Source organism: Lactuca serriola, chromosome 7 (assembly GCF_051521515.1).
Source record: "Lactuca serriola cultivar US96UC23 chromosome 7, Lser_US96UC23_V15, whole genome shotgun sequence".
NCBI lineage: Eukaryota > Viridiplantae > Streptophyta > Magnoliopsida > Asterales > Asteraceae > Lactuca > Lactuca serriola.
In genome coordinates, this window is record NC_136414.1 from 195,456,168 (window position 1) to 195,482,748 (window position 26,581).

At 36.7% G+C, this 26,581-nt stretch overlaps 3 protein-coding genes across 3 annotated transcripts; 1 reads left to right on the forward strand and 2 right to left on the reverse strand.

Annotated features, from left to right (window-relative positions):
* The first annotated feature begins 1,305 nt into the window (after positions 1-1,305).
* Positions 1,306-3,704, forward strand: LOC145061263 (autophagy-related protein 8C-like). Its single transcript, XM_079008692.1, has 6 exons — positions 1,306-1,446; positions 1,551-1,610; positions 2,633-2,688; positions 2,758-2,810; positions 3,154-3,272; positions 3,349-3,704. Exons 2-6 carry the CDS (start codon positions 1,574-1,576, stop codon positions 3,441-3,443), a joined length of 360 nt encoding a protein of 119 aa, XP_078864818.1. The 5' UTR covers positions 1,306-1,446; positions 1,551-1,573; the 3' UTR covers positions 3,444-3,704.
* Positions 3,705-6,795: 3,091 nt separating this feature from the next.
* On the reverse strand, positions 6,796-8,293 carry LOC145064691 (uncharacterized). The gene is made up of 4 exons (XM_079012092.1): positions 8,215-8,293; positions 7,942-8,134; positions 7,110-7,329; positions 6,796-6,870 (listed from the first exon to the last, which is right to left on the reverse strand). Exons 1-4 carry the CDS (start codon positions 8,291-8,293, stop codon positions 6,796-6,798), a joined length of 567 nt encoding a protein of 188 aa, XP_078868218.1.
* Positions 8,294-8,433: 140 nt separating this feature from the next.
* Positions 8,434-9,057, reverse strand: LOC145064693 (uncharacterized). The gene has a single exon (XM_079012094.1). It carries the CDS (start codon positions 9,055-9,057, stop codon positions 8,434-8,436), a length of 624 nt encoding a protein of 207 aa, XP_078868220.1.
* Between the last annotated feature and the right edge of the window lie 17,524 nt (positions 9,058-26,581).

Here is a 26,581-nt window from a genome sequence, read left to right on the forward strand (position 1 = left end):
TAATTTTATATTGCACTTACGAACATAAACAAGGTTTTTGATGATATGAAGAGTAATTAAAACATCATGAAGATGTAAAGTTCGATAAGGGTTGAGACTAGAGATAGATGGGGAGCTTGTTTTAGTAACATGTATAGATGATCCATCATAGATAGAGGATAAGCTTGTTTTGCCGTGACTTTGACCGGAACCACAATTTTGACTAAATTCTATCATTAGCAAAATAGGAGAAAAAGAATGGTCGGAATATGATGGTTGTACAGTTCTCACTTAATTCATACGCTACTCTTTAAGAAATAGCATGGAACGACTCTTGAGGAAAGTCGGAAAAGTAAGGCTAGCGATGTGGTCGTATTTAGAAGACAACTCTTTTATGGTATAAATAACCAAATTCTTCTCATGTATAGAGGAATCGATGTTGTCCAATAGGTTGATAGTGGTTTTGATGCAAGTGCAATACTCCGTAACGATGGAATTCACGATAGTGATGGTTCTTAACCCACTATCAAGTTGAATAGCTTTAGCATCCTTATTGTTGCGAAACAACTTCTTAAGATTTTGTTCCAAATGTCATGAGTTGTGGTGTATGCTTTAGAATCATTTGAAGTAGGTTTTGAGAAAGGGTGCCATAGATCTAGGATTTGACAAGGGAATCTAGACAATTCCACTATTGATCATTTATGTTTATCAAGGTTTTTGTGGAGGTTTCTCGCGCATGCATCATTGTTGAGACGATCCAAATCCATGAGCAAGAGAACAAAAGCACAAAATATTTGTGATACCGTAGGGTTTGCTGGTATTGGCAACCATCAAGAAGATTGGAAGAAAAGAAGAATTAGGGTAGGGAGGTCATGGGCCGGAAGGAACGATGACAACGAGATTTAAAGTAAATATAAGAAGACTCTGATACAGTACAAAGCTATGATTTTCTCCTTGGGAAATATATGAAGCAATCAAGTTGATACATGATATTATTTCATATATGATCATAAGTAAGAACAAAAGTAGGAGTTTTTTCAAAAGGATTTTATAATATATGTCTTAAGGACATACATGAAAAGCTTTAATTGAACTATTAATTATGGAGAATATTATTATAATTAAATGTGAAATTCATTAATTATAGAAAATATTCTTTTTAATTAATGTATTTTATATTTAATTATGATAATATATTTTTTTTAATTAATAGTTTTTATGTTCCAATCAGCCAAGACCCGTCCTATAAAAACCGGTTTTTAGTGAGCCCAATATTGGATCAGTAAAACCGTCCGATCTAGGCCGTGCGTGCCTAACTCAAAATCAAGCCACCCGAATTATTCGTTTACCCTACTCAAGAAACGTAGAAAACTATCAATTAATAAGAGACCAAGACGTCACCTGCAATTTCCTGTCGATTTCAGAAATCTTTCTTTCCGGTTCTTAATACCCAAGTTGTTTCACTCGGTAAATTTCCCATCTTTTCTGATCTTTCAACTCGATCGTTTTCTATAATTGTGTAATTTAATAGAAACCCTAATCTGATCTACCCATCGGTGTTCGTTTTTCAGTTGATAGCATCCTCTTGATCACAATGGCCAAAAGCTCCTTCAAACTAGAGCATCCTCTGGGTTATCTTTCTTACCTCTTTTATTTTTCACTTTCGATCTTGTTTTGATTAACCCTATACGTGCTTCCATTTACGGATGCTTGATTGTCTGCGTTCTTGATCGGTTGATCGAACTAATTAGGATCGTTTTCTGCGACAATGTTGATTAATTATGGGGTTTCTTGTTCTTCCTTTATTTGGTGCAAATTGTTGCCTAGGGTTTACGTAGACAAAAATGATTGTTCTTTTTTATAATGCAGTAACCTTTTAAGGAATGTTCTTTAATTACATTAATCTTTATAACTGTGTAATATTTCCGTTCGTATCTGTATCAATGAAGGTTTTGAGCTACTCTATGAATTAGGGGTCGTAGGTGAAAACAAATTGTAATCAATTTCTGCCTTGCTGATAGTATAACCTCTTAAGGTTTTTGTGAAGATTTAACGGTTTTCATAGTAATCTGTGTGCATCTTGATTTGATTAATGCTAGAATAATTTGTGAAGGATGTTTGATTGTTTGTGTTCTTGATTGATTTGGATGCACTAATTAGGATCTTTTGGTTCTACTTTGTTCTTCATTAATTACATGTTTATCTGTATTTGATGCAAGCTGTAGGCATTTGTGATATTTTTGAGGAATTCTTAAGTATCGTTTGCTTAGGCCAAAATTAATTGTTTTTGTTTGTAACTGTGGATGCATCTTTGAGTCCTGTTATCATTAATTACATTAATCTTTTATAAATATTTAGTGTAATAAATGTAATTACAGAAACTAAAACTATATAAATATTTATACAATAACAACTCAAAACAATTAATGTAGGAGGTTGTATGCATTATCATACACTTTCTGGTAGCTTTTGACCCATTTCCTTTTTAGCAACTTTTTTCACTTAACCTTTTATAGATAAAACATGACAAAGTTGGACACATTCATATATTTTGATGAAATTAAGTTGTAATTAGTCACTGAAAATACAATCTCTAAAGCTTTATGAAGTTTTAACAGTTTTTTTTTTGTGGTTTTTAATATGTATTTTGTAGAGAGGCGACAAGCTGAAGCCGCTCGTATCAGAGAAAAATATCCTGACAGAATTCCGGTACTAAACTTTTTCAACATATGCTAAAATACATTAAATATTTGTGTTATTTATGTTCTGTTTTTACAGGTTATTGTTGAAAAGGCTGAAAGAACTGACATACCTGACATTGACAAGAAAAAGTTAGTCCCTTTCATTTTTAGTTGAATTTAATCTTGTCATGCAACCATCATGTTCCACTTTTTGGTGCCAAAAATTGACTTCAGTCTCAATCATACCAAACTAAATACAACTTGTTATATCTCATATTCCATTTTTTTTATTTTGGTGGACCAAAAAATTACAATTTTAGTCTCATTGATATTAGTCTCGATCACAGTCTCATTTATGTCATGTCATGTTCCACTTTTTTAGTGGATCAATAAAGTTGCAATTTTTGTCTATCAGTCAGTCTGATTCGCACCAAATGCAGTACAACTTGTTATGCAGTATACTGATTAATCAAACTTGATTAATTGGATGTAGGTATCTGGTACCTGCTGATCTGACTGTAGGACAGTTTGTTTACGTGGTCAGAAAGCGTATTAAGCTCAGTGCTGAAAAGGCCATTTTTATCTTTGTCAAGAATGTTCTGCCACCTACTGGTAAGAATAAGTTTCAAACCTTTTTTAATATTAAAGATCTCGTGTATATGATGAGATTATTTGCAACTTTGTTTAGCTGCTATGATGTCTGCAATATATGAAGAAAACAAAGATGAGGATGGGTTTTTGTACATGACGTACAGTGGGGAGAATACGTTTGGATTGTTTTGAAGTGCATGCTATGGAAAAAGGTTGATGATTGATGTGATGTGAATATGGTGATTTGGGCAACATGAATATGTACATTCTTACTCTATTATGGTTATTTGGATATTTTTCTATTAGCTTCAGACCTATGTCTTCTCTTTGCTTTTTCCTTGATTTGACAAATTGAAATGTTTTTACGTTTTATGTTGGAAGTTGGAATTAGTTGATGGTGATGTGAATGAATGGTGTTTGCTTAGTGTTAATGAAGGATTCATGTCTTTTCTAGAGTTGTGTTATTTCACTGTGTTTTGGTGCCTGGCTGCTGGTGGTGGTGGTGGTGCCGGGTGTGTTGTGGCGGCTAGTGGCTACCACTGGTGGTTATGTGTCATTCTTCTTTTTTCCTTCCAAACTCTTCTCTGAGTTAAAGTTGATAGATATCATCAAAATTGATGAATATTTTGAAAATTGTTATTTTAGATGTAAGAATAAAATGACAATCTAGTAAAAAAACACATCTTATGACGTATGTATATAGCATAGCACTTTAGGTGGATATACATCATTACCTATTTAACCATTTCTTTCATAGACAACTTCATTTAAAAAAACTCCTAGTGTTTGTTAAATGTCATTTTCTTTTGTCTAAAACTAATGTGTAAACTAAAAAAAAATGTCCCATTTAAAATAGACATCTAATAATTTTAGTTCATATGATTTAGAATGTCAAGAATTTGATTTATATTTGTACATAACACCATTTTCAAACTTTGGTTCATGTCATAGATGAATAATATGTTGAATATCATGTAAAACTTAAATTATAAACTTTGGTTCATTTCATAGATGAATAATATGTTGAATATCATGTAAAAAGTTACTATTATTAAATTATAAATTTAAATAATTCAAAAAGTTGTACATAATAACTTTTCACCCATAACTAAGTTTTAGCCTTTACATGTTAAACGGATTGAACACTAAAAACATGTTGAACACACTTGTTGCACGTGTTTGTTAATTAAGAGCAGAGATTGGAATTTCAATCATTTAAAGAGTATATTTAATGAATATAACTTCTTAAACTGTTTTAATAAACAATTAAACATAACCTTTTATCTTGTTTGCTTTAAAAAACTAAACTGTAACTATTATAATCAGTTCTTGAAATTGCATTCAACACAATTCATTTACAAAAAGTTGAAAACAGAAGAAAAAAGTGTTACATTCTTCATGTGATTGAATTAGCCCAAATCCAGACTTTTTTTGACCCGAACTCCTTACCCACCATCCGACCCACTCATTTTAGGAGCTCCACTTATAAAAAGTAAATTAGGGTTAGTTGAACTGTAAAGTCGGCATGCAAGAAATAATCAATAACAGTTTGCTTGTTTATTTGTTCAATTCATTAATAGATAATAGATGACAGAGTCATGACACCACAACACGGAGTCGGCCGAGTAATATGCGTGTGTTTTTCTCCCTATAAATTAATGTGTCTCTACACCTTTATAAACACAACATGGCCTCCTTTTTGTCCAAATTCTTCAGCTGCTTCTCACACACCTCCTCAGCTTCACCCTCCAAATTCATTTGCAAAGGAGACGTCTGTGTTTTGAATCAAAATGCCAACCTTCTCAACACCAAGCCATGCCACAAATCATAACATCAATACTAGTTTGATTTGTCTACTGGCATGCTATATATTCTGCAAAAAAGTTATTCTTCCAACATCCTCTAACCTGAATCATACCTGCCTCATAAACATCATTTGAGAGGCCACAAATATATAGAAATTAAAACGACCCACACAACAGATGTTGAGCCTTTGACCTCTTATATCATTTTCCAACCACCAGATTCAAGAGTTGCAGTCCAACCTGATCCATAACAGTCAGATGAGTAGCAACATACACAAAGATTATGTTAGATTGGTATAGGATATGTCGAGCCTTTGAATTAGTTCTTGAGGCAAGAGGGTTGATTCCAACATATATAGATATGTATGATACTATGTCAAACCGGTTGATATGATGTTAGATTTGTAGAGGATATTTGAATTCTAAATTTTCTTTCCAGAAGAGCTATTGAGAAGCGAGGGTAAACTCCAAATATTATAGAGGTGGATGAAATCGTGTCTAGCCGATGTGGAGCTCCGACTGAATAATATTTTTATCGTGACACACCGGAATAAACTACTTGCTTTAACCCTCGAAGGTCGAAAATATGGATTCTGATTTGATGACAGGAGAAATTGATATACTAAATGTTGCATGTCCGTTTCCATCATTTATTAAGGGACATATTTGGTTACTTTTTTAGTTGGTGATGAACTTGATTTTTTTGATGGAAGGCGACATGCAACATTAAGCCTTAGCCTATGAATTTGATTTTTACTAGCTCTTGGATAGAGTTTTCCTTCCCAAGTTAGTAGGGCAGCGAGATAACAATGATCAAGATGGCCAAAAGGCTTGAAACAAAAGGAAACACACAACATCACAAGTGCATAACTTCTTATAGTAAACTAAGTTGTCATTAACTATGAAATGATATTATTATATTAAATTAAATATAGTTGATATCAAACATTTCCATCATTAATGTATAATGCTTGTCATGATGTTTGGTATTGAGTTATGGTGACCGGTTGCCTGCTTATGCGACCAAGCAATGGGGTCTTGAAATCAGAAACCACATATCTCTATACATAGATCTTGATGTACTTGTAGATCTTATCATGAAATCAATAGAAACTCTCTTTGGTTCGTGTGTGGACATAATATGAAAACCATAATCGTATGAAACACGTAAATCATGTGTTGCTTATTTTTATCGTATTTTATTATTATGCGTGTCGATTTAAAAGTTAACACTTGGTTGAGGATATTGTAGCACCAAAACTTAGACCATATTCCAACAATTTCATCTTGCAAATATCAACCACACACTCAATCTTAGCCACCTTAAAACTCACAATAGCATAAAACTCACTTTTTAAAAAAAGAACAATGTATTTCTTAATATGGTTCTTTCGTTTGAAAATACGTTTTGATTAATCCCGAAAAAATGTACATGCAAAATCTGTTAGTATATACTTTGTATTGTATTCTTGTATTTAGAATAGCTCATTGTTGGCCCAAGGCCTTTATGTATTTTTCTTATGTTGTACGTGTACTTATTTGGCATGTTAATAAGAAATCCAATTCATGGGAAAATATCCATTGTAATATGGTATCAGGCCTTTAAAAGTGCCGTACCCTAATCATTCCCTTCTTCCTCACGACTCTTCATCCCTACGCCCCTATTCTTATTCTTCTTCTTTCTTCAATGGCCACTGATTAACCTTATGTAATCACTAATACCCGAGCCTTTGTTCCTCTCATTCTCGATCTGGATCGCCATATATAATTATGCTGCATGCAGTGGCGAATCCAGGATTCAAACCCACTTGTGTCTGATTAATATGAAATGATAAATAAAACAGGTCTAAAAACTTAGGTTATCGGGTCGGTTTGTCAATAATAATGTCTTGGCTAATTATTCATTAACTTTAATACCAAAGATCAAAATAATTTTAAAAAAATCACCAAAAATGTCTTACAATTGTTCACGACGAGTTGACATTTTTCTAAAAAAATCTATGATTATGTCATTGCTAATACTATCTAACACATCTTTCTCAATATATGATACTAGACAGTCATTCATAAACTGATCACTCATCTTATTACGCAAATTGTTCTTTATCAACTTCATTCCGGAAAATGCACGTTCCACAGTGGATGTTGCAACTGACAATGTTAATGCTAATTTTAGTAGAAGATATACCATTGGATATATTGTATGCTTGTTTGTTTCAACCATCATCTTTGCCAAGTTTCCAATTCCCTTCAAGTTTTTAAACCTTTCATCACTTCGTACATCCACAATATAATTTTAAAGACTTGCTCTAAGTGCTCCAAGGTCATGTTCTGGGAACTCGTTAGAATAAAACGTAGCCATCTTGAGTAGCTCCTCTACATTAAAAGCTTGAAAAGACTTACTTGGACACAAAGAAGCCATGGAAACAAGTAATGACGTGCTTATTTTATTAAATCGATTGTTGAGCTCTTGGGATTGCATATCTATGACCACAATAAATACATCAACTTTGTAGTGGTGCAAGTAGTTAATCTACGAGTTAAATACAAGAATGTGTTAATGATTAGTTAAGAAACTTGAAAAAAAAAAGTTGTAGTTGCTAACTTGTGAAACTTTGGGACGACTTGTTTCACTATAATATGGATCTTCCATGTTCAATATTTCAATATCACATTTTTCACAAAACAAAGTAACATCTTTTAAAAACGATTCCCATCCTTCCTCCCGCATATGATTAAGCCTTTCCTTAGAGGATCTCACTTGATGCATTGCATTTATAATATCCTGGTCCTTTTTTTACAGCGTGATGTTCAAATCATTTGTGACCCCTAAGATATCAACCATCAAGTGTAAGCAAAAAATAAAATCAAAAGTTTGTAAAAACTTTAGGAGACGACATGCTTCTGCTCTATGATCTTGACAATTACTATTAACTTTAACGTCTTCAAGTACTTCACAAATTGAAGAATACACTCTCTTGATATTTAAGAGTGAACCAAAATGAGAACCCCAACGAGTATCACAAGGTCGTTTGATACCAACTTCTTGATTCAAACCCGTACCACTTTGAATCTCGCCTAAAATTAACAAAAAAAAAAAAATAGCAACAAAAAGTATAAATCAATATAAAATAAAAATACGACAAAATAAAAGAAACCTGTAGCCAATGCTTCTACCACTTTTGTTGCTTGTGTCTCTCTTAATTTGTCTCGACGTTTATAAGAAGAACCAATCATGTTTAACAAACGAGAAATCAAGTCAAAAAAGTCATTAATGTCTGGGTGATTCTTTGCAACAAACACAAGTGTTAATTGTAACTGGTGAGCAAAAGAATGAATAAAATGTGCAGATTTCACTTCATTCAAAATCAAAGTCTTCAAGCCATTAATGCACCACTCATGTTACTAGCTCCGTCATAACCTTGTCCTCGAATCTTATGTGGACTCAATCCACATTCTGTCAGAAATGAATAAATAGTTGTCTTTAATGACAAAGCCGAAGTGTCACTGACATGTTTTATGCCAATAAATCTCTCCACAACAACCCCTTGACTATTCACGAATTGTAAAACCAATGCCATTTGCTCTTTACAAGACACATCACGTGATTCGTCTACTAAAATTGCAAAGAACTCACTTCCGATATCTTTCACAATAACCTTAGTAGTTTCCTTTGCCGCAACATGTACAATATCCTTTTGAATTGAACTACTTGTCATTTGTGAATTCTTTGGAGCATTCTTTAATACAACATGACCTACTTTATCATTTCGATCAGCATAGAACTGAAGAAGTTCAAGAAAGTTACCTCTATTAATCGAGTCTTCACTTTCATCATGACCTTGAAAAGGTAAGCCTTGTCGTAATAAGAATCTAACGCAATCAATAGAAGCATTTAATATAATACGTTGGTTGGTCCTAACCAAGTCACTTTGTTTATCAAAAGCAGTAGCTATGGATTGTCTTTGGTTCATCAAATTTTGACACTTCAGAATTGCCATATTATGTGGAGCTCCATTATTGTGATGTTCTAGACTCAATCTTTTATTCCAAGTATTAAATCCATTTTTTACAAAATGATCTGAACCGACTTGGTTATTTATCTCAGGTTTAAATAATTAACAACATAACAAAATGCGGCTTCCAATTTTATACTATACTCTAGCCAATATTTGTAATCATTAAACCAAGAAGGATTAAATCTACGAAGTCTACCTCCAATATCTCTTTGTTGGAAAGAATGATCTCGAGGTTGACATGGTCCTTTTTGCAAGTAGGCTCTTCTAATTTCATCCCGTTGATTGACATGATAAACTTCCATACTCGGTCTTTCTCCTGGATCCATGGGAAGTGTATTTAAGTCAACTCTCATATACTTCCAAGGATGTGTTTCTTCTTTACTGTTTCCACGCGTTTCTTCGTTATCATTAGATAAAGAGCTTGTATTATCTTCTTTTTTTTTTTTTTTTTTTTTTTAATAATAAAACCTTAACATTATACTTGAAACAAAAAATAATTATTGCAAACCCATAATCATCAATCAATGTACTAATTAAAAAAAACTATAAATAAATAACACAAAATACGACATAAACTCTATGAATTAACAAAAAAACAATATGATATAAACTCTATGAATTAACAAAGAACCATATTTATTGTTTAATAATACATACGAACAACATAAAAAAGCATCGACTTACATATATATTTATGGACAAATTTAACATATTTTAACTTTAAACTATATAACCTATTCTCTATGCCATGTGCTGTCAAATTCAATGGTACATAGCTATACTTCATAGACTTTGACTATTTCACATATCATATCCATATTTAAATATTTAATTGCTTTTAATTTTATAGTATTAAAGTAAGAGAGAGAACTAGAGAATACATACCTCAAACCTCACGTCTCAATCTCTCTCACAGTTTTAATAACACAAATGCAGTGGAGAGTTTCTAGGAGGAAGAAATTGGCCTCCGGAAAAAATAAAAACGAACAAAAATTGCCACCAGATAGAAAGGAAGGCTACCACAACAGCGACTGTGGAACGACGACAACATGTTATCACAACAATGATGGCGGATTGGCGGTGGCGCCGTGGCAGAGAAAGGGTTTAGAGGATGCGCGGTTGAGGATGCACCGAGAGTCTAAACCCAGAAATACTGAAAAGTTTGTTTAGGGTTATTTCTTTATTCTATTATTCACAATTTTAATTTTTTTTACATATTAGATGTGATTTTTTATTATATATATGTTAAGTGTTAAGAAAAGATCATTTCGTAACCGTTTCATTATATGCTTTCCTTATACATCGGTGGCATTATTTATGTAAAATTAATATTGTTACAAATTTCTAATTTTGTTTCATTGGACCATAGGTGTCCATTCTATTTTATAAAGAGTGTCCATCTCAAAATACAATATACTATGTATTTTTTTTTTCAAAATTAGGGGTGTCCATGGACACCCTTGATTATAAGGTAGCTTCGCCACTGGCTGCATGGCGGGAACTTTTCTCCACTTATTGTGCTGGTTATGGAGTCAAAACTCATTTGAAATCTCCTACCAAAACACCGTCTGAGTTATCTGATGCTGAATGGAACATGATTGACAATGTTGTCAAGTCTTGGCTATATGGTACGTTATCTCAGAACCTTCTAAATACGATCCTCAAATCTTAAGGCTTCTGCTCATGTCGTTTGGATGAACCTGGAAAAACTATTCAGAGATAATAAGGATTCCAAAACTTTTCAAATTTGATAGTGAAATCAGGAATATAACCATGGGTGACTCTATTTGAAGCTAATTCTATTTGACCTAGTTTGTAGGTGAATAAAGTGGCTTAGTTGCCGCATAGATATGAGCACATGGTGTATCTGATTTCTAGCTTTAATTTGTTATTTCTTTAGCTTTAAATAGCACTAGCTGTAGCCGTTTTTTTATACATATGAAATAAGAGTGAAACATTCTCTATCTCTCCATCTATATGACTTAACCATGACAGAGCATGTTCTTGAACTGATTTCCAACACTTGGTATCAGAGCTACTTCTAGTTCATGCCAAAATATATCCGTTACAAAGGCATGTCAGGTTCCAGCCAGCAAAACACAAAAGACGGTGGAATATCGTTCCAGTGCCTGGTGCTAACTTCAACCAATTACATCACATGGGCTATAACGATGGAGGCGATCATGGATACTAATGACGTATGGGAATCCATTGAATCTGCTGTTGGAGTGACTGTAGATAAAAAGAAGAACAAGATGGCACGTGCATACATCTTCCAGACGATACTAGAAGATGTTCTCTTACAGGTTGTACAAAAGAAAACAACAAAAGATGTTTGGGAGTCCCTCAAAACACGGTATCTTGGTGCTGATCGAGTACAGAAAGCAAGGTTGCATACAGTCAAGAGTGAATTCGATGCCCTTCGGATGAAAGACGGAGAGTCCATATATGAGTTTGCGGGAAAGTTAAGTGGAATGCACTCAAAATACAGCAGCCTCGGGGCCACACTTGAAGACAACACGCTCGTAAGGAAACTACTCGATTCAGTCCCGAAGAAGTATCTTCAACTGGTGGCATCAATCGAACAATATTCAGACCTGGATACAATGCAATTTGAAGAGGCAATTAGAAGACTCAAAACTTACGAGGATCGACTTAGATTTCGAAGCGAGAACTCAAGCGGTGATGCAAGTCTATTACTCACTCGATCTGAAGGGCAAAACAGTCAAAATTCGTTAGGGTCAAACTCCACTGTAGCTGGAAGAGGACGGGGATCGTCTCACCATGAGAGAGGAGGTCAAAGTAGTAGTCGTGGAAGGTCAAGCACTCGAGGAAGAGGTGGTCGTGGAACCAATCAACCTTCTCGTGATAATGACAACAAATGGAAGAGTAGAGATAAAAAACACATAAAGTGCTTTAACTGTGAAACATTTGGGCACTATGCTTCTAATTGCCCACATCCAAAATGTAAGGAGGCTGACGTGAATCTCACTGAGGCCTAGGAAAAAGAGTCTGCTCTACTCCTAACTGTATACAAAGAGAAAACATAGGAGGTGGTATTGCTGAATGAAGACAAGGTATTCCCAGCTAGTCACGGGAATGAAGAAGACACCTGGTACCTAGACAATGGGGCCAACAATCACATGACAGGGGTAAGACGCTACTTTACTGAATTAGATGAACGGGTAACGGGTCCATTACGGTTTGGAGACGGATCCAAAGTTCAGATCAAAGGCAAAGGGACTATTTTGCTAGAATGCAAAAACAAAGAGCAACTTGTCATTGCAAAAGTATACTACATTCCAGCCTTACGAAGCAACATACTCAGCCTAAGGCAGATGACCGAGGAAGGATACAAGATTGAAATGCTACATGAGTTTTTACAAGTGCATGATAACATCAATAGGATGATTATGAAGGTACAACCTTCAAAGAATCATTTGTATAAAATTGTTTTGCACACCACACAACCTGTATGTCTAAATACTAGTCTAGATGATGTTGCTTGGCTGTGGCATGCGATATTGGGGCATGTGAATTTTCGATCCATTGAATCCATGGTTGGAAAAGGGATGGTTCGAGGTGGTCCACTAATACAACATCTTACACAGGTGTGCGAAGGTTGTTTAGTAGCTAAGAAAATTAGACATCTATTCCCAAAAGAAGCTCAGTGGCGGGCAAACTACTCGTTATAACTTGTGCATGTAGATCTTTGTGGTCCTATAACACCACACACCATCACATGTAATCGTTATTTCCTCCAAATAGTTGATGACTACAACAGGTACATGTGGTTATTCATTATCAAACCAAAATATGAGGCATTCTCAGCCTTCAAGAAATTCAAGACCCAAGTTGAAAGTGAAAGTAACTTCAAACTAAAGACCTTACGTACAGATCGGGGAGGCGAATTCACTTCTAACGAGTTCAACTATTCCTATAGTAAGGAAGCTATCAAGAGACAATTGACAACACCCTATTCACCTTAGCAAAACGGGGTTGTAGAGCATCGCAACCGGACTATTCTTGAAGTCATGAGATCGCTATTGAAGACCATGAATGTGCTAGAAGTGTTGTGGGGTGAGGCGGTACGCCATGCAGTGTATATTCGTAACCGGGTTCCAACAAAAGGCATGAAGAACATGACTCCATATGAAGGTTTAAAAAGAACAAAACCCACACTGGAACACGTTATGGTGTTTGGGTGTGTTGCACATGCTAAAAGACAAGTAAACCATCTTACAAAGCTAAGTGATCAAAGTGTGGCATTGGTATATCTTGGGTCAGAACTTGAAGGTAAAGCCTTTCGCTTGTTTAACCCTAAACAAAAGAAGATAGTTGTGGCATGTGATGTGATTTTTGATGAAAAAACGAAGTGGAATTGGGCTGGGCTCAAAGATGAAGAGTCCACCCACAAGCCGGATTGGATTAAGTTCCAAGATGAGCTGATCATTGAGGAAGAACCAATAGAAACCGATGTAACAGAAGATTGGAACCCTACACCCCACATCGATGAAAATATTCCTTCATCACCCCTGGTAAGTCCAATGCCAACTGGAGCTGATACATGTGACTTACCTTCTTCTACCCAATTTCAAACAGGAAGCTCACCAACTGGATCAAATGGAAACAACAATGACCATTCAACATATGATCACACTCCAGTTCGTGGTTTTCGCTCACTACAAGACATATACGACGAAGCATAGCTATTAGAAGAAGATCAAGATGAATTAATGTATGCAGGAGAGGAACCTACAACCTATCTTGAAGCTTCTAGTGATCATGAATGGAGAATTACCATGAAGAAGGAACTAGAATTAATTGAGAAGAATAATACATGGAATTGACTCTACCCAAAGGCCATAAACCCATTGGGTTAAAATGGGTGTTCAAGTTGAAAAAGGATGCAGAAGGAAATGTTACAAAACACAAAGACAAAATCTTCATGAAGGGTTATGTGCAAAGAAAGGGAGTCGATTTTGATGAAGTGTTCGCTCCGGTGGCACGTTTGGAAACCATTCGCATGCTGTTGGCATTAGCAGCCAAGGAGGGATGGAAAGTTCACCACCTAGATGTAAAATCTGCATTCCTGAATGGGGTCTTATAGGAAGAGGTGTATATTAGACAACCTGATGGTTTTGTGGTTGCAGGTAAAGAACACATGGTGTATCGTCTAAACAAAGCCCTGTATGGATTGCGATAGGCTCCAAGAGCCTGGAACATGAGGCTTGACAAAACTCTTAAGGGACTAGGTTTTCAGAGATGTCCTCAAGAGTATGCAGTCTACAAACTACAAAGACCAAACAAGGTGTTAATAGTTGGAGCTTATGTGGATGACCTGATCATGAAAGGCACATGTGAGCATCAAGTTGATGTTTTTAAGAAGCAGATGCTGAAGGAATTTGATATGAGCGATTTGGGTAAGCTATCCTATTATCTTGGGATAGAAGTTCAGCAAAACAGAAACAACATAATGATAAGTCAAGCCGGATACGCAAAGAAGGTCTTACAAGTAGCTGGGATGGAGGAATGCAACTCCTCAAAGTACCTAATGGAACCAAGACTAGCTTTGACTAAAGATGAAGGTGGTGTGCCTGTGAATGCTACAAATTATAGGCGACTCATTGGCAACCTTCGCTATTTGATCCATACTAGACCTGATCTGGGGTATTATGTTGGAGTAGTTAGCAGGTATATGGAGTTGCCTAAAGAAAGTCATCTCAAAGCTGTCAAACACATCCTGAGATACATAAAGGGTACAACCAACTATGGGTTGGTGTACTGGAAGGGAAGAGATGGAGAACTGATAGGGTTTAGTGATAGCAGTCATGGAATGGAGCTTGATGACCTGAAAGGAACAACTGGGACTGTGTTTTTTATCTATCAGGTAACCCGATCACATGGTCATCTCAAAAGCAACAAATTTTTGCATTGTCTTCTTGTGAAGCAGAGTTTATTGCGGCAACATCGGCGGTGTGCCAAGCACTATGGTTAAGAAATTTGTTAAGAGACTTAACTGGATGGAAAATCAAAGCTGTCAAGTTGTACGTGGACAACAAGTCAGCTATAGTTCTCAAGCAAAACCCGGTATTTCATGGAAGAAGCAAAGATATTGATACAAAGTTCCACTTCATCTGTGGCTGCATCGAGAAGAAGCAAATTGAAGTGGAACATATTTGTGGTGAAGAACAAAGAGCTGATCCTTTAACCAGAGCTCTACCCCGAATCAAGTTCATTGAAATAAGGGAACTGCTGGGAGTTAAAATAATTAAAGACACAATTTAGAATTAAGGGGGAAGAGTGTTGCAAGCTAATTCTGACTTGGTCAGTATTTTGTAGGTGAATAACGTGGCTTAGTTGCCACATAGATAGGAGCACATGGTGTAGCTGATTTCTAGCTTTATGTTGTTATTTCTTTAACTTTAAATAGCACTAGCTGTAGCCGTTTTTTTATACATATGAAATAAGAGTGAAACATTCTCTATCTCTCCATTTATATAGCTTAACTATGACATGGCATCTTCTTAAACTGATCTGAATAGGTTATTCCAATAGACTCAACTGCTCTTGCTTACTGCACCCGCATCAAAACTATTGTAGATTTGCTTGAAAATCTTGAAAACCTGGTTCCAGAGAAGAATCTCGTGATGTACACCATCAATGGATTTGTTGGAATAGTGTCTAAGGCTGCAACTATATTAGGCAAGTATTTGACCCGGTTGTGCATGGTCCTTTTGTGTTGCCTTCACCATAGCAACTTGATAGGATGATTTATTATGAGAGAATAAATATTATTAATATATTATGAGAATAATATAAGGAATAATAATATTGTTATTTGATTAATATAAGTCATAAATTAATTAGTATTAATTTGGTGACTTAAAGAGATTAATTAAATAAGAGGGTATAAAATGTCGGTTGTTTGATAGTTACACTTTAGACTGTAAATCCTTATTGGATAGAGGATGGACGAATTCTAGAAGCTAGGGATAGCTTAAAATCTTCCAAGTTTATCTAAGGAAAGGATTTGGATTGCTTTAAGGAAAGATTATCCAACTAGGGTTTAAGCTGAAACCCTTAAGGAGTCTACAAGTATAAATAGACGCTTGAGGCTTGTGAATTTGGTATCGCATCTCAAGTAGAGAACCCCTGGCTGAATTTCCTCCCCTCTCCTCTCTCTCAAATCATCCTCCTTGCTAGTTGGTGTTTGTAAGCCATTAGAGGAGTGACAATTGTGACTCTAGACCTCCAAGACAACAAGATCAAACAAGAGATTCAAAGGTAAACTTCTAGATCTGATTTTGTATTGTTTTTATACCTAATTAGTTATTAGAAGTCTTGGATTCAAAGCATGTTTAATTAGAAAGCCTAGATCCAAGCATTAGGGTTTGGCATGCGCACATAGGAAAGTTCTTATGGCTAAAACCCATCAGTGGTATCAGAGCTTAGCTTGGTTTCTATTAAATTGATGCTTGTTTGTATGATTCTTAACTGCAAAATTCGATTTTTATGTTTCTGAGTCATGGACTCGGCGAGTTGGCTTGACTCGGCGAGTCCCTTGGTGCACTCGGCGAGTCCAAGCGTCAGGAATGGCCAGATTCGGGATTTTTTTGATGATTATCTTATGGAAACTTACCTTAATCATATTGGATCAACCCTAATCCGATTTTTTGATATATATGACTATAATCTTGATCTAATTAAAGATATTTATCAACTAATAACATATTTAATTTCCTTATATGATAATTAATTAATTATTTTGATTAAATTGGTAATTATCTTACAAGAAATCTTGAATAAATCAAATATAGATAATTATGAAATTAATTGTTGATTAAAATTATTTGTTATTTGATCCTCCATGTTTTAAATGTTTTAAAACTTGTCCTCAAGTTTTGAAATTTATGCTTTGTGATTAACAATTTTAATTTAGACAATTTAAATTTCAAACCCTAGATTTTAAAAGTTTAAAATACAACCCTATCTAGTATAATATTACAAGATTAATATATATATATATACATATATATATATATATGTATATATCTATATATATATATATATGTATGTATGTATGTATAACAAAATGCTAGTCTTACCGTTAGTAGGCCTCATTCACGAAGTTGATCTATAAGGTGGGTATAAGGTTGCGGCCTATAAAATGGCGCTTAATGGGTGTACACTCACACCCACCACTTGCTTGATCGGTGGAGGGTCGTTAGCCGAACGGGTAAGATAAGGCAAACTCATCCTTTCATTAAAAGTATAATAAGAAATATAAAGTAACTACATAATTTTAAATTTCTCAATCTTAGTTACTTTAGGAAAAGTGAATTGATGCAATCCCATGAATATTATATTCTTTTTGGTAAAAGCATACCTTGTTGGTGGTGCAATTTGATTTATTCTTAGTATCATTTGCTCGTGTTAACTAATCCATAAACTTAACAATAAAAATGTCTTGCTTCACGACCATCTCCAAGAAATCATGTACATGCACCAACAGATTGGGTTTCGTCACCCCACTTGTCCCAACAATGTGTGTATTCACAAACAACCATTTTACAACTTAAAACTAGCACCACGAGCGTGATACCAACAATTTTGCTCACTATGTTTCCACTACCTCTTTCTATCATAGTTGTTTCAAGCATTTTTCGTTTATCTATATCAACTGCTTGGGATGTCAATGGGGCCAAATGGGAGGCATAAATAGCCTCCCCGCCCCGCCCCTGAATTTGCATATTTCCCCCAATCTCATCCCCGAATTTCAATATCATCCCCATTTCTTCCCCTATTTCCCCTGAATCGGCCCAAAATCTCTCGTTTAAACTTATATACCCTATTTTTCACTTATTTATTTTACTTAACCATAAAATTATACTAATCATTCAAATACAGAAAAATATATAGTAGATAATGGTTATGCTAACTTTAATTATTACTTTTTTAAAAAATTAGTTAAATATAGGGTAATAATTTCAAGGCACCCGTAGGGCATTCGGGTAGGAACGGAGGCGTAACCCCGACCCTTAACTTCGAAAAGTACACGGGAGTAAAACCCAACCCAATCCGTGCCCAAAAATATTGTTAAATACCTCCCATATGAAAACGGGGTCCCACAAAAGTTTTTGACATCTCTATTGCCACCTCCTCAAATTTACTGACAAATATCATTAGAAGAATTTTTTAGGCTCGACGAAGTGGGTCGCCAAGGAGGGCTCGCTACAAGGCTAGCACCTCGCTAAACATCGCCCCTGGCTCGTGCCAGGGAGCCTGCTAGCATACAATTGCCACCAGCCGAGAGAGAGAGAGAGAGAGAGAGAGAGAGAGAGAGAGAGAGAGAGAGAGAGAGAGAGAGAGAGAGAGATTTACCATCTTCTGACCATTTTTTTAATCAACATTTTTTTAACAAAAAATAGCCATTTTTTGCTAAAACAATTCAAATTTTATTCCAACCACTATAAATAAATACTTAGCCCTCAACATTTCACCACACACGATACCATTTTTTTCTCTTAAAACACTTTTCAATTCACTAAAACACTATGTTTTCACCTATTCAAAACAAAACCCCAAGACAAAACAAAAAAAAAAATCTTCAAACCATCCATCACTAAACTTTTCATCACCAAACCTTCTATCACCAAGTTGTTATCAACCTTCACTCGATCAACCCATTCATTCACCCGCTAGTTACTATTATCCTGCTATGGCTCCACAATTGTATCCACTCCATCCATACTGTTATTAATTCTAATCTCAACCCATGCCATTTTACCAAAACCAACCCCAAACTAATTTCTAGTCCCAACCCATACCCGGTACAATTCTTGAACTTGATCCATTTGAGTTGGTTCAAGAAACCCAATTCTTTTCCCAACACCAACCCAAAACTACTTTCCAATATGAACCACACCACCTAGTCGATGAGCCTACTGATTCTTTTGATGAAGGACCTGTTCAAGAACCTGAATTTTACCCCAAAGAAAAACGTAAAGAAAAGGAAAAATACCAAGGATGGAAGGATAAAGAAGAGAAGGCATTAACACAAGCATGACTAGATGTATCAGAGGATCTGACGACGGGAGACGATAAAAATTTGACAACATTTAAACTTTAAGTTTGGAAAGATTTTTGTGCCCGAATGAATAAGGAGTATCGCACTATTAGTCAAGTATACTCGAAATGGAGGACCGCCAACAAATTCGACAACCTTTAAATTTAGAGTTTGGAAAGGTTTTTGTGCCTGAATGAATAAGGAGTATCTCACTACTAGTAAAGTATACTTGAAATGGAGGACTTCCACAAAAATTCAATGGAGTTCATTGAAATCTACATGAACGTGACCTGCAACCTACAAAGTGGTGCAAATGAGGTGAATATCATAGCAAAATGCCATCAAATTTATAAAGCAAAAGTCAGAAAATATTTTGCAAATGAGGTGTTTTGGGGAGTTGTGAAGAGCAAACCAAAATGGATTGCTCTAAAAAGTGATGATGATTTTGCGGGTATGTCCAAACAAAGTAGAACTTCCGATTCAACCTATATTCAATCTTCTGATGCGCATATTAGGATTGACCTCAACAACGAAGATCCATATGAAGTTGAAAGCTAAAAAGTTGTGTCATTGAGTGAAGTGGAGGAGATGAGGAACGACATCCAAGAGTTTGACAATAAGCTTGAAAAATACTCGGAAGTGGGAAAGGAAAGAGAAAAGAACTGTATGCTAAAGCTTTTCTTAAAAAGTAGATCGAAGTGGATCGTCGGATTTTCGCGAATGCAAAGGCGGAGATTGCTAGACAATATAATTGAGCTAAGCAGTAGGATTTATGTCTTAAATCTAGTTTTAATTAATTATGTTTAAAGTTGAGTGTTAAATCGTGTTGTATGTATTAAGTCAAGTTTTTAGGTAATAAGTAATGTTTTAATTTACTAAGTAGTATTTTTAGTTTTAATTTATTGTAACCTTTTTTATTTAATGTTAAGATTTTGTGTTTAAAAAAATATAATTTATTTAATATGAATTTTTTGTGTATTAAAAATATAATTTATTGAAGTTAAAAAAATCAATTAGTGCTAACGGTGCTACCACTCCCTATCAAATGCTAATAAAAGATGCTAGCAAGATGACAGGAAAAAGAATGACACGACAACAATTAAATTGATATGACAATGTACTAAGTGTCCTACAATTTCATTTGGCCTTGTCTTGTTATTCATGTCAAACAAGTGAGTCTAAGAGGGTGTTTGAAATTGATTTTCAAATGACTTTTTGATTTTTATCTTTTCCAAAAAGTGAAAAAATTAAAAAAGGTGTTTGAAAATTAGAAAAGTCTTTTTGAAACTAACTTTTTGCCGAGAAGAAAAATGTGGTTTTTCAAAAGTCAAGAAATACTATGTTTTTGTAACTTTTAGTCACTTAAACGGTAAATTACATTCACAAGTCAAGAAATAAAAATGCAAACACCTTTTAAAAACAAGTTTTTGGCTTTTGCCTCCTTAAAAGCTAAAGTAAAAAAAGAACTTATATAAAAAGAACTTTTGAGATTAAAAAGTAATCCAAAACCCTAAGAAGTTGTTTGGTTGGCATAACGTCGCTGAAAGAATTGGAATAGGAATCTCTCAGGAATTTAAATTCAATTCCATATGCTGTTTGGTTAGCTGGAAATCAAATTGAAATTAATTCAAGATTCTGTTCGGTGCACAGGACATGGAATTGAAATTAATTTCAGATTCCGTTTGGTTCGCAGGAAATGAAATTGGAATTCATGTAAAATGACAGAATTTCCCTTTTATCTATTTTGCTTAAATTTGATTTGTGTTCTAAGTTATATGCAAATATATATTATATAAATTATTAAAACAGTAAAGATTTTATAACTACCCAAAAATCACGACTAAAATTTTCATTTTTAAAACGTTACTTAAACCACAATTGTCAATCCATAACATAAATCTTAACATAAAATCAAAGGGTTATTTCAAAATTTGTTCTTATTATCAGAGTAAAACATCCCAGGCTGACTAACTATGATGTGTGCCATGCGATCATCCCGAGCTCTTCTATCTGCTGCCGGAAGTACCTAAAACCAAAACTGAAAACTATAAGCATGAAGCTTAGTGAGTTCCCCAACCTACCACATACCATACAAATAACTGCATACTGCCAATATAGGGCCTCACCCACTACCTCGGGCCTCGCCCACTACAAAAGGCCCCGCCTGCTCCAGGCCCCCCGGGCTTCAAGCCCCACTCGGTGTACAGATCTTTTTCTCTTAGGCCCCGCTCGCTAAACATACACAAACATATAACATATCGCATAACACATAAACCATACATACTCTACTGCATTCCTGTACTAAGGCCTCGCCTATGTTGGGCCCCACCCCTGTCCTGCTACTGATGAGTCATGGAACCTTGTCCACACTCCTGCTGATAGTGAGATACGAGCCCAACCCACACTCACTCCTTTCCTAACTTGGGCCTCGCCCCTGCTCCGCTACTGATGAGATATGGAACCCCATCCATACTCTGCTAATAGTGAGATGCGGGAGCTCGCCCACACTCACCCCCCACCAGGCACATACAAGTATCACACAGACAACAAGTATACTCTATCATGCAAACCATTCCTTGGGAACCCGCCCGACATTGGACCATGGTCCTGAATATCATACTAGCAAACAATGCCTAGGGCTACCCCCCGGGTCTTCCTACTCATAACTACATGGGCCGGCATTGTGGCCGTAGACCCATTCACACAAAGGGAAACTCATCTGCACTGCTGAACTCCGCTGATAACCCTCTGGCTGCTATCCGACAACTCTCTGAACTGCTGCTCCTTTAGCTCCCTGAGCTAACAATACCGAGAACAACACATAGCCTAACTGTCCTCCCGAAGTCAACTAGGTCAACTCTGGTCAAGGCCCTTCTCAAGGTCAAAGTCAAAGGTCAGAGTCAACTTCCAGTTGACTCGACTCACCAAGTTGTTCTACCAACTCGTCGAGTCCATGCTCCTCAAATCCCAAAACAACCTTGACTCAACTCGTCGAGTCTAGCAACAACTTGATGGGTTCTCCTTCAACTAAACATTAGGGACCATCTTCAACCGACTCGCCGAGTTGTAGAACAACTCGTCGAGTCCCTCTTCATAAGATAAGGAGATTGCCTTGGACTCGCCGAGTTCCTCCTTGAACTTGTCGAGTACCATGATCTTCATGTCCATTACGAACACAGACCGGCTGAGTCCTTCTCTAACCCCACTCACTGATCCAACTCATAAACAGAAGTGTTTGGGTTTGCGGTCCGACTCGTCGAGTCCATGAACTAACTCGCCGAGTCCATCTTATGACATCTCTATTTTGTCGATTACAGTCCATCCCAACACCTCTAACTCATAGATCTGGACTCCTTATGCTAGCATTGCACGTAAAGTTGCTAACTTTACGAGCATGCAAGGTGTTATGAGGCTAAAATACTTAATCCAAGCTTCAAAGAAAACCTAGGTCATGAAATGGGACCTTAGCTGGATAAAGCCAACAACTTTGAGCTTCTAAAGCTCAAGAGTGTCTAGATCTATGGTCCAAACCATCCTCAAGGGTTTAATACTCGGATTAACCTTGGAAATGATCCAAATGTGACCAAAAGCAATCTAGAAAGGGGATCTATCAATTGAAAGCTCAAGGTCTAGACTTTTTACCTTCTAACAATTTCCAAATCGATATGAAGGCTGGATCTACACTTCCTTCCTTGCTCCTTTCTTCCAAGCCTTCAAAATCCACTCTAATGGACCTTAATCTTCACCAAAAGCTTCAAAAAATAAAGTTGGGTGGCTAGGGTTTTGGGGTTCTAGATGAGAGATGTTGTAATGAACTATAGGGAAGGAAATAAGATGCTTAAATAGGGTACCAACTCCTGGAATTAGGGCTTTCCCATCCTAGACCGGACTCGCCGACTTGCCGAGTCGGTCACTTAATCTCTGACACGGAGTCTGCTTCGACTCGCCGAGTCATTCCTTGGACTCGACGAGTTGACCCCCTTTTGACTTAGGGTTTTCCTTTCCTTTCTTGGCCTTTCTGATTCTGGGTGTTACAACTCTCCCCACCTTAAACTGGACTTCTCCCTTGAAGTCCGCTAAGGCCAACTATCCTGCAATCCGCTCGCATCACCCTTGCCTGATGAATATAACTCCGGCTGACTACTTCCATTGACCTTCCGCCCAGTCACTCGGAATTCTAATCCCGACAATCCTGAGAACACAACTTACTCAATTGACAATCCTTTCGGTACTCCCCGCGTACTTATGCTGGATATCCTAGGGGTTCTCCCCCTTTTCCTTGCGCGTTTTCTGGCCTTCCCAAGGCAACGTTCCACAACTAACCACCTCTTCTACCACTGTGAAGGACATATCCTTCGCGGTATCCATTACTCCAGCCACTCCCAGTGCTGGTCACTACTGCCGATACACACCGAATACTTCTTGCTACTATAACTTAGTGCTGAGCACCCAACCCAACGTATGGATCAGATAATCCTTCGAGTAAAAGATTCATCCCTGTAACGGTTAGACTCTAACAAGAGCTGCAGAACAGGGTCAAACCCTTCCCTCTGAGATTATCCCACCCTGCTGTGAGAGGCGTAGCACTCCTCGGTCAACTAGCTGTCTCATACCATGCTTCTCTATCATCACTTCCCTGCCTTAAAGTCCTGCTGTTTCTCATCTGCCTTCCGAATTAATGAACCGAGACCACCCTGGTTCCTACTGATTTTGCTGATAACTGGGTTACCGGATACCCACCGGTCACTACAACAAGCACAATCTCTTAGTCGCTCCCAGCGACTTCCGAAGAAACTTCGACTATCTAAACTGCTCTATCTATCCTGCCACTCTGGCGCTACAAGACTTGGGACCCTTGATCCCCTATCTTGACTCTAGGGTCCCTACCAGGTCCCACTTATGCTGCTATAATCTCACGGGCCTCGTCCATAGGTCTCACCCGAATATATCCCAAAGCGGTCCTCCCCTTTAGTCTTGCCTGCCTAGCTACTGTCGCACGGGCCTCGCCCACGGGTCTCACCCAAACCATACTACTGAGCAATCTTGCTCCCAGGTCTCTCCTATACTTCTACTAACATACGTGCCTCGCCCACGGGTCTCACCCAACTGCATCCTGGAGTGGCCTCACCTATCAAGGGCTATGCAGGCCAACTCCATACTAAACCTCAGTGACTTAACCTTTCCTGATCCCTATCTTGCTTACTAGGAGATACAGGCCTCCGCCCACACTCCGCTAACTAAACTGCTAATGAATGTTGCGGCTTACCCACCGTCTTACATCACTTCCCTCACTGACTCGCTGCCGGGGAATGTTGCGCCTATCCTGCAGTCCTACTACACCCTCTATGCTGTCTCTACCACTGACTACTATTCCGAGGGCACCCTGACTCACCCGAGTCCTGCTAGCGATCCTCCAACCTGATTTCCAAAACCAGCCCTCAGTCATCACATGCTACAACCACCTTGTAGTCTTACATCCTTGCTATACTCGCACTCTGACGAGAAAATCTTCAGCTTGGTTTCTCAAACCAATTGTCTAATAATCCCAATACAAGACCCCGACGTTAGAAAGTTTTCTCAAATTCCCAACTTCGGTACTCCTGAAACCATTCAACCCCTTGGACTGCTTTCGCTTCCTTCTCGGAGGTCACTAATCCTTCTAGGTTTAGCATGTTACCGACTCCGAATACTTGAAGGGCTCTCCCCCACTTTGGTCCTGCTAAAACCTTACGGATCAGTGCTTGAAAAGGATTCCCAACCCTTCCTATCCTCCACTGACTGATCTGCTGAACACCCTAAGCTTACCATAACTAGGGATCTAACTGATCTATCCCCAAACGACACCTTTTAGAAACTAGCGAGACACTACCAAGCCCCACACATGCATGCTACAATTATTGCATCCAAAGTAACCTGGTCTATAGGGGACGTCTGATGTGTGTAGAACCCACTAGTTTTAAACCTACTTTTAATTATCAAATAACACACAAAAGGCAGTGAACCTATCAATTGTGGTATAGTTCAAGCAAGTAGGGTATCGAACACAGGGAACGGCAAATTAAATACTAAAACCTAATTTATCTAATTTAACTAATAAGTAGGGGTTTTCTCTAGTTTTACAAGACTAGAAACTTACTAATTATTACTAACTTAAACTAGAAAACAAAGACTTGACTAGATTCAATAACGGAGAAGTACTTCTATTTAGTTCAACTTAATTGATCCTATGGTTGATTTCAAGGTAAAAGTGCAATGGATTAATTCTTTTGCTAGTTACCGATTCAATTGATTAATTCCGTATTCACTTCATTAATCCTTAGCAAATAAATCAATTTAAACAATGGCCAGTTGTCTATTTCAATTAAATTTACTAGATATAGTATTCGGGTTAAGTTAGACTTGCAATAGCTAATTAATTTATCTTTTAATTAACTTCTTGTTTAATGGTCATCTCACAAGCTTGCACATAAATTTACTTGATTTTCTTATTAATCCTAGTTTCATGTTCATTACACTAGACATATGACAAAAAGTGTTCACTAAGCATATGAGATTGATAGCTAATAGATGTTCATGCTAATTAATTATCTCCCTATTAACAGAAAATCAATTATCATTCATACACAAGGTTCTTTAGCAAGCTAAAATAACTAAATTAACCAACATAGAATTAATCCTACCAAGAATCAAACCATATTACCAATTTCGTATCCCCAAATAGAAGTTTAAAGAATTTAGCTCATAACTAAGGTAAATAACAGCAAACAAATAAGTTCAAGTTGCTTAATCATGTTGACAAAACAAAAGAAACAAATAGAATGGTGGAATTATGCCTTAATTACTCCCGGAATTGGATTTTAGCTTCCTTGGTCGACTTCTAGGGTTCTTCTGGCTTCTTATTCGCAGCTAAGCACTTCTGAATCGTCCCAGAACTTCCTGCTCTTGATCTGTGGAATTATCTTTAAATAAGCGGTTCGACTCGTCGAGTCAAGTGGTGACTCGTCGAGTCCCTCTCACATTCTACGTATTGCGATAACTATCTGGGCTCCCGAGTCATTATCCTTCTGATTCCTCGACCGGACTCGTTGAGTAGATATATGACTCGACGAGTAGAAGCTTCTTTTTCAGTGTTTTCCTTCTTCATTCCACTCTCAATCTTCTAACCACTTCTCTTGCTTCCTTTTACTTCCGAACTTCATTTTTGGACTGAAAAACATAATTTAACACTTTTAAGTACCTTTTGTCCATAATATGCGATAATTTAGCTAATATATGAATAAAAAACTATACTAAATACACACTAAATATGCACATATTAAAATACCCCACACTTGTCTTTTGCTTGCCCCCAAGCAAAACTGAATTTTAATCATATTAGAATTATGTATAACAACTCCAATCTAACCCAGCCATTATGCCAAGACCGCAACGCATGCA

Excerpts from the sequence above, each read along its gene's own strand:
- LOC145064691 (XM_079012092.1), bottom strand. The coding sequence starts at position 8,293 with ATGATTGGTTCTTCTTATAAACGTCGAGACAAATTAAGAGAGACACAA. Across the intron at positions 8,135-8,214 it reads GGTAGAAGCATTGGCTACAG|GCGAGATTCAAAGTGGTACG; the intron begins GTTTCTTTTATT and ends TGTTAATTTTAG. Across the intron at positions 6,871-7,109 it reads AGTTTATGAATGACTGTCTA|ACACAAGTGGGTTTGAATCC; the intron begins GTATCATATATT and ends CATATTAATCAG.
- LOC145061263 (XM_079008692.1), top strand. The coding sequence starts at position 1,574 with ATGGCCAAAAGCTCCTTCAAACTAGAGCATCCTCTGG. Across the intron at positions 1,611-2,632 it reads CAAACTAGAGCATCCTCTGG|AGAGGCGACAAGCTGAAGCC; the intron begins GTTATCTTTCTT and ends TGTATTTTGTAG. Across the intron at positions 2,811-3,153 it reads CCTGACATTGACAAGAAAAA|GTATCTGGTACCTGCTGATC; the intron begins GTTAGTCCCTTT and ends AATTGGATGTAG.
- LOC145064693 (XM_079012094.1), bottom strand. The coding sequence starts at position 9,057 with ATGGCAATTCTGAAGTGTCAAAATTTGATGAACCAAAGACAATCCATA.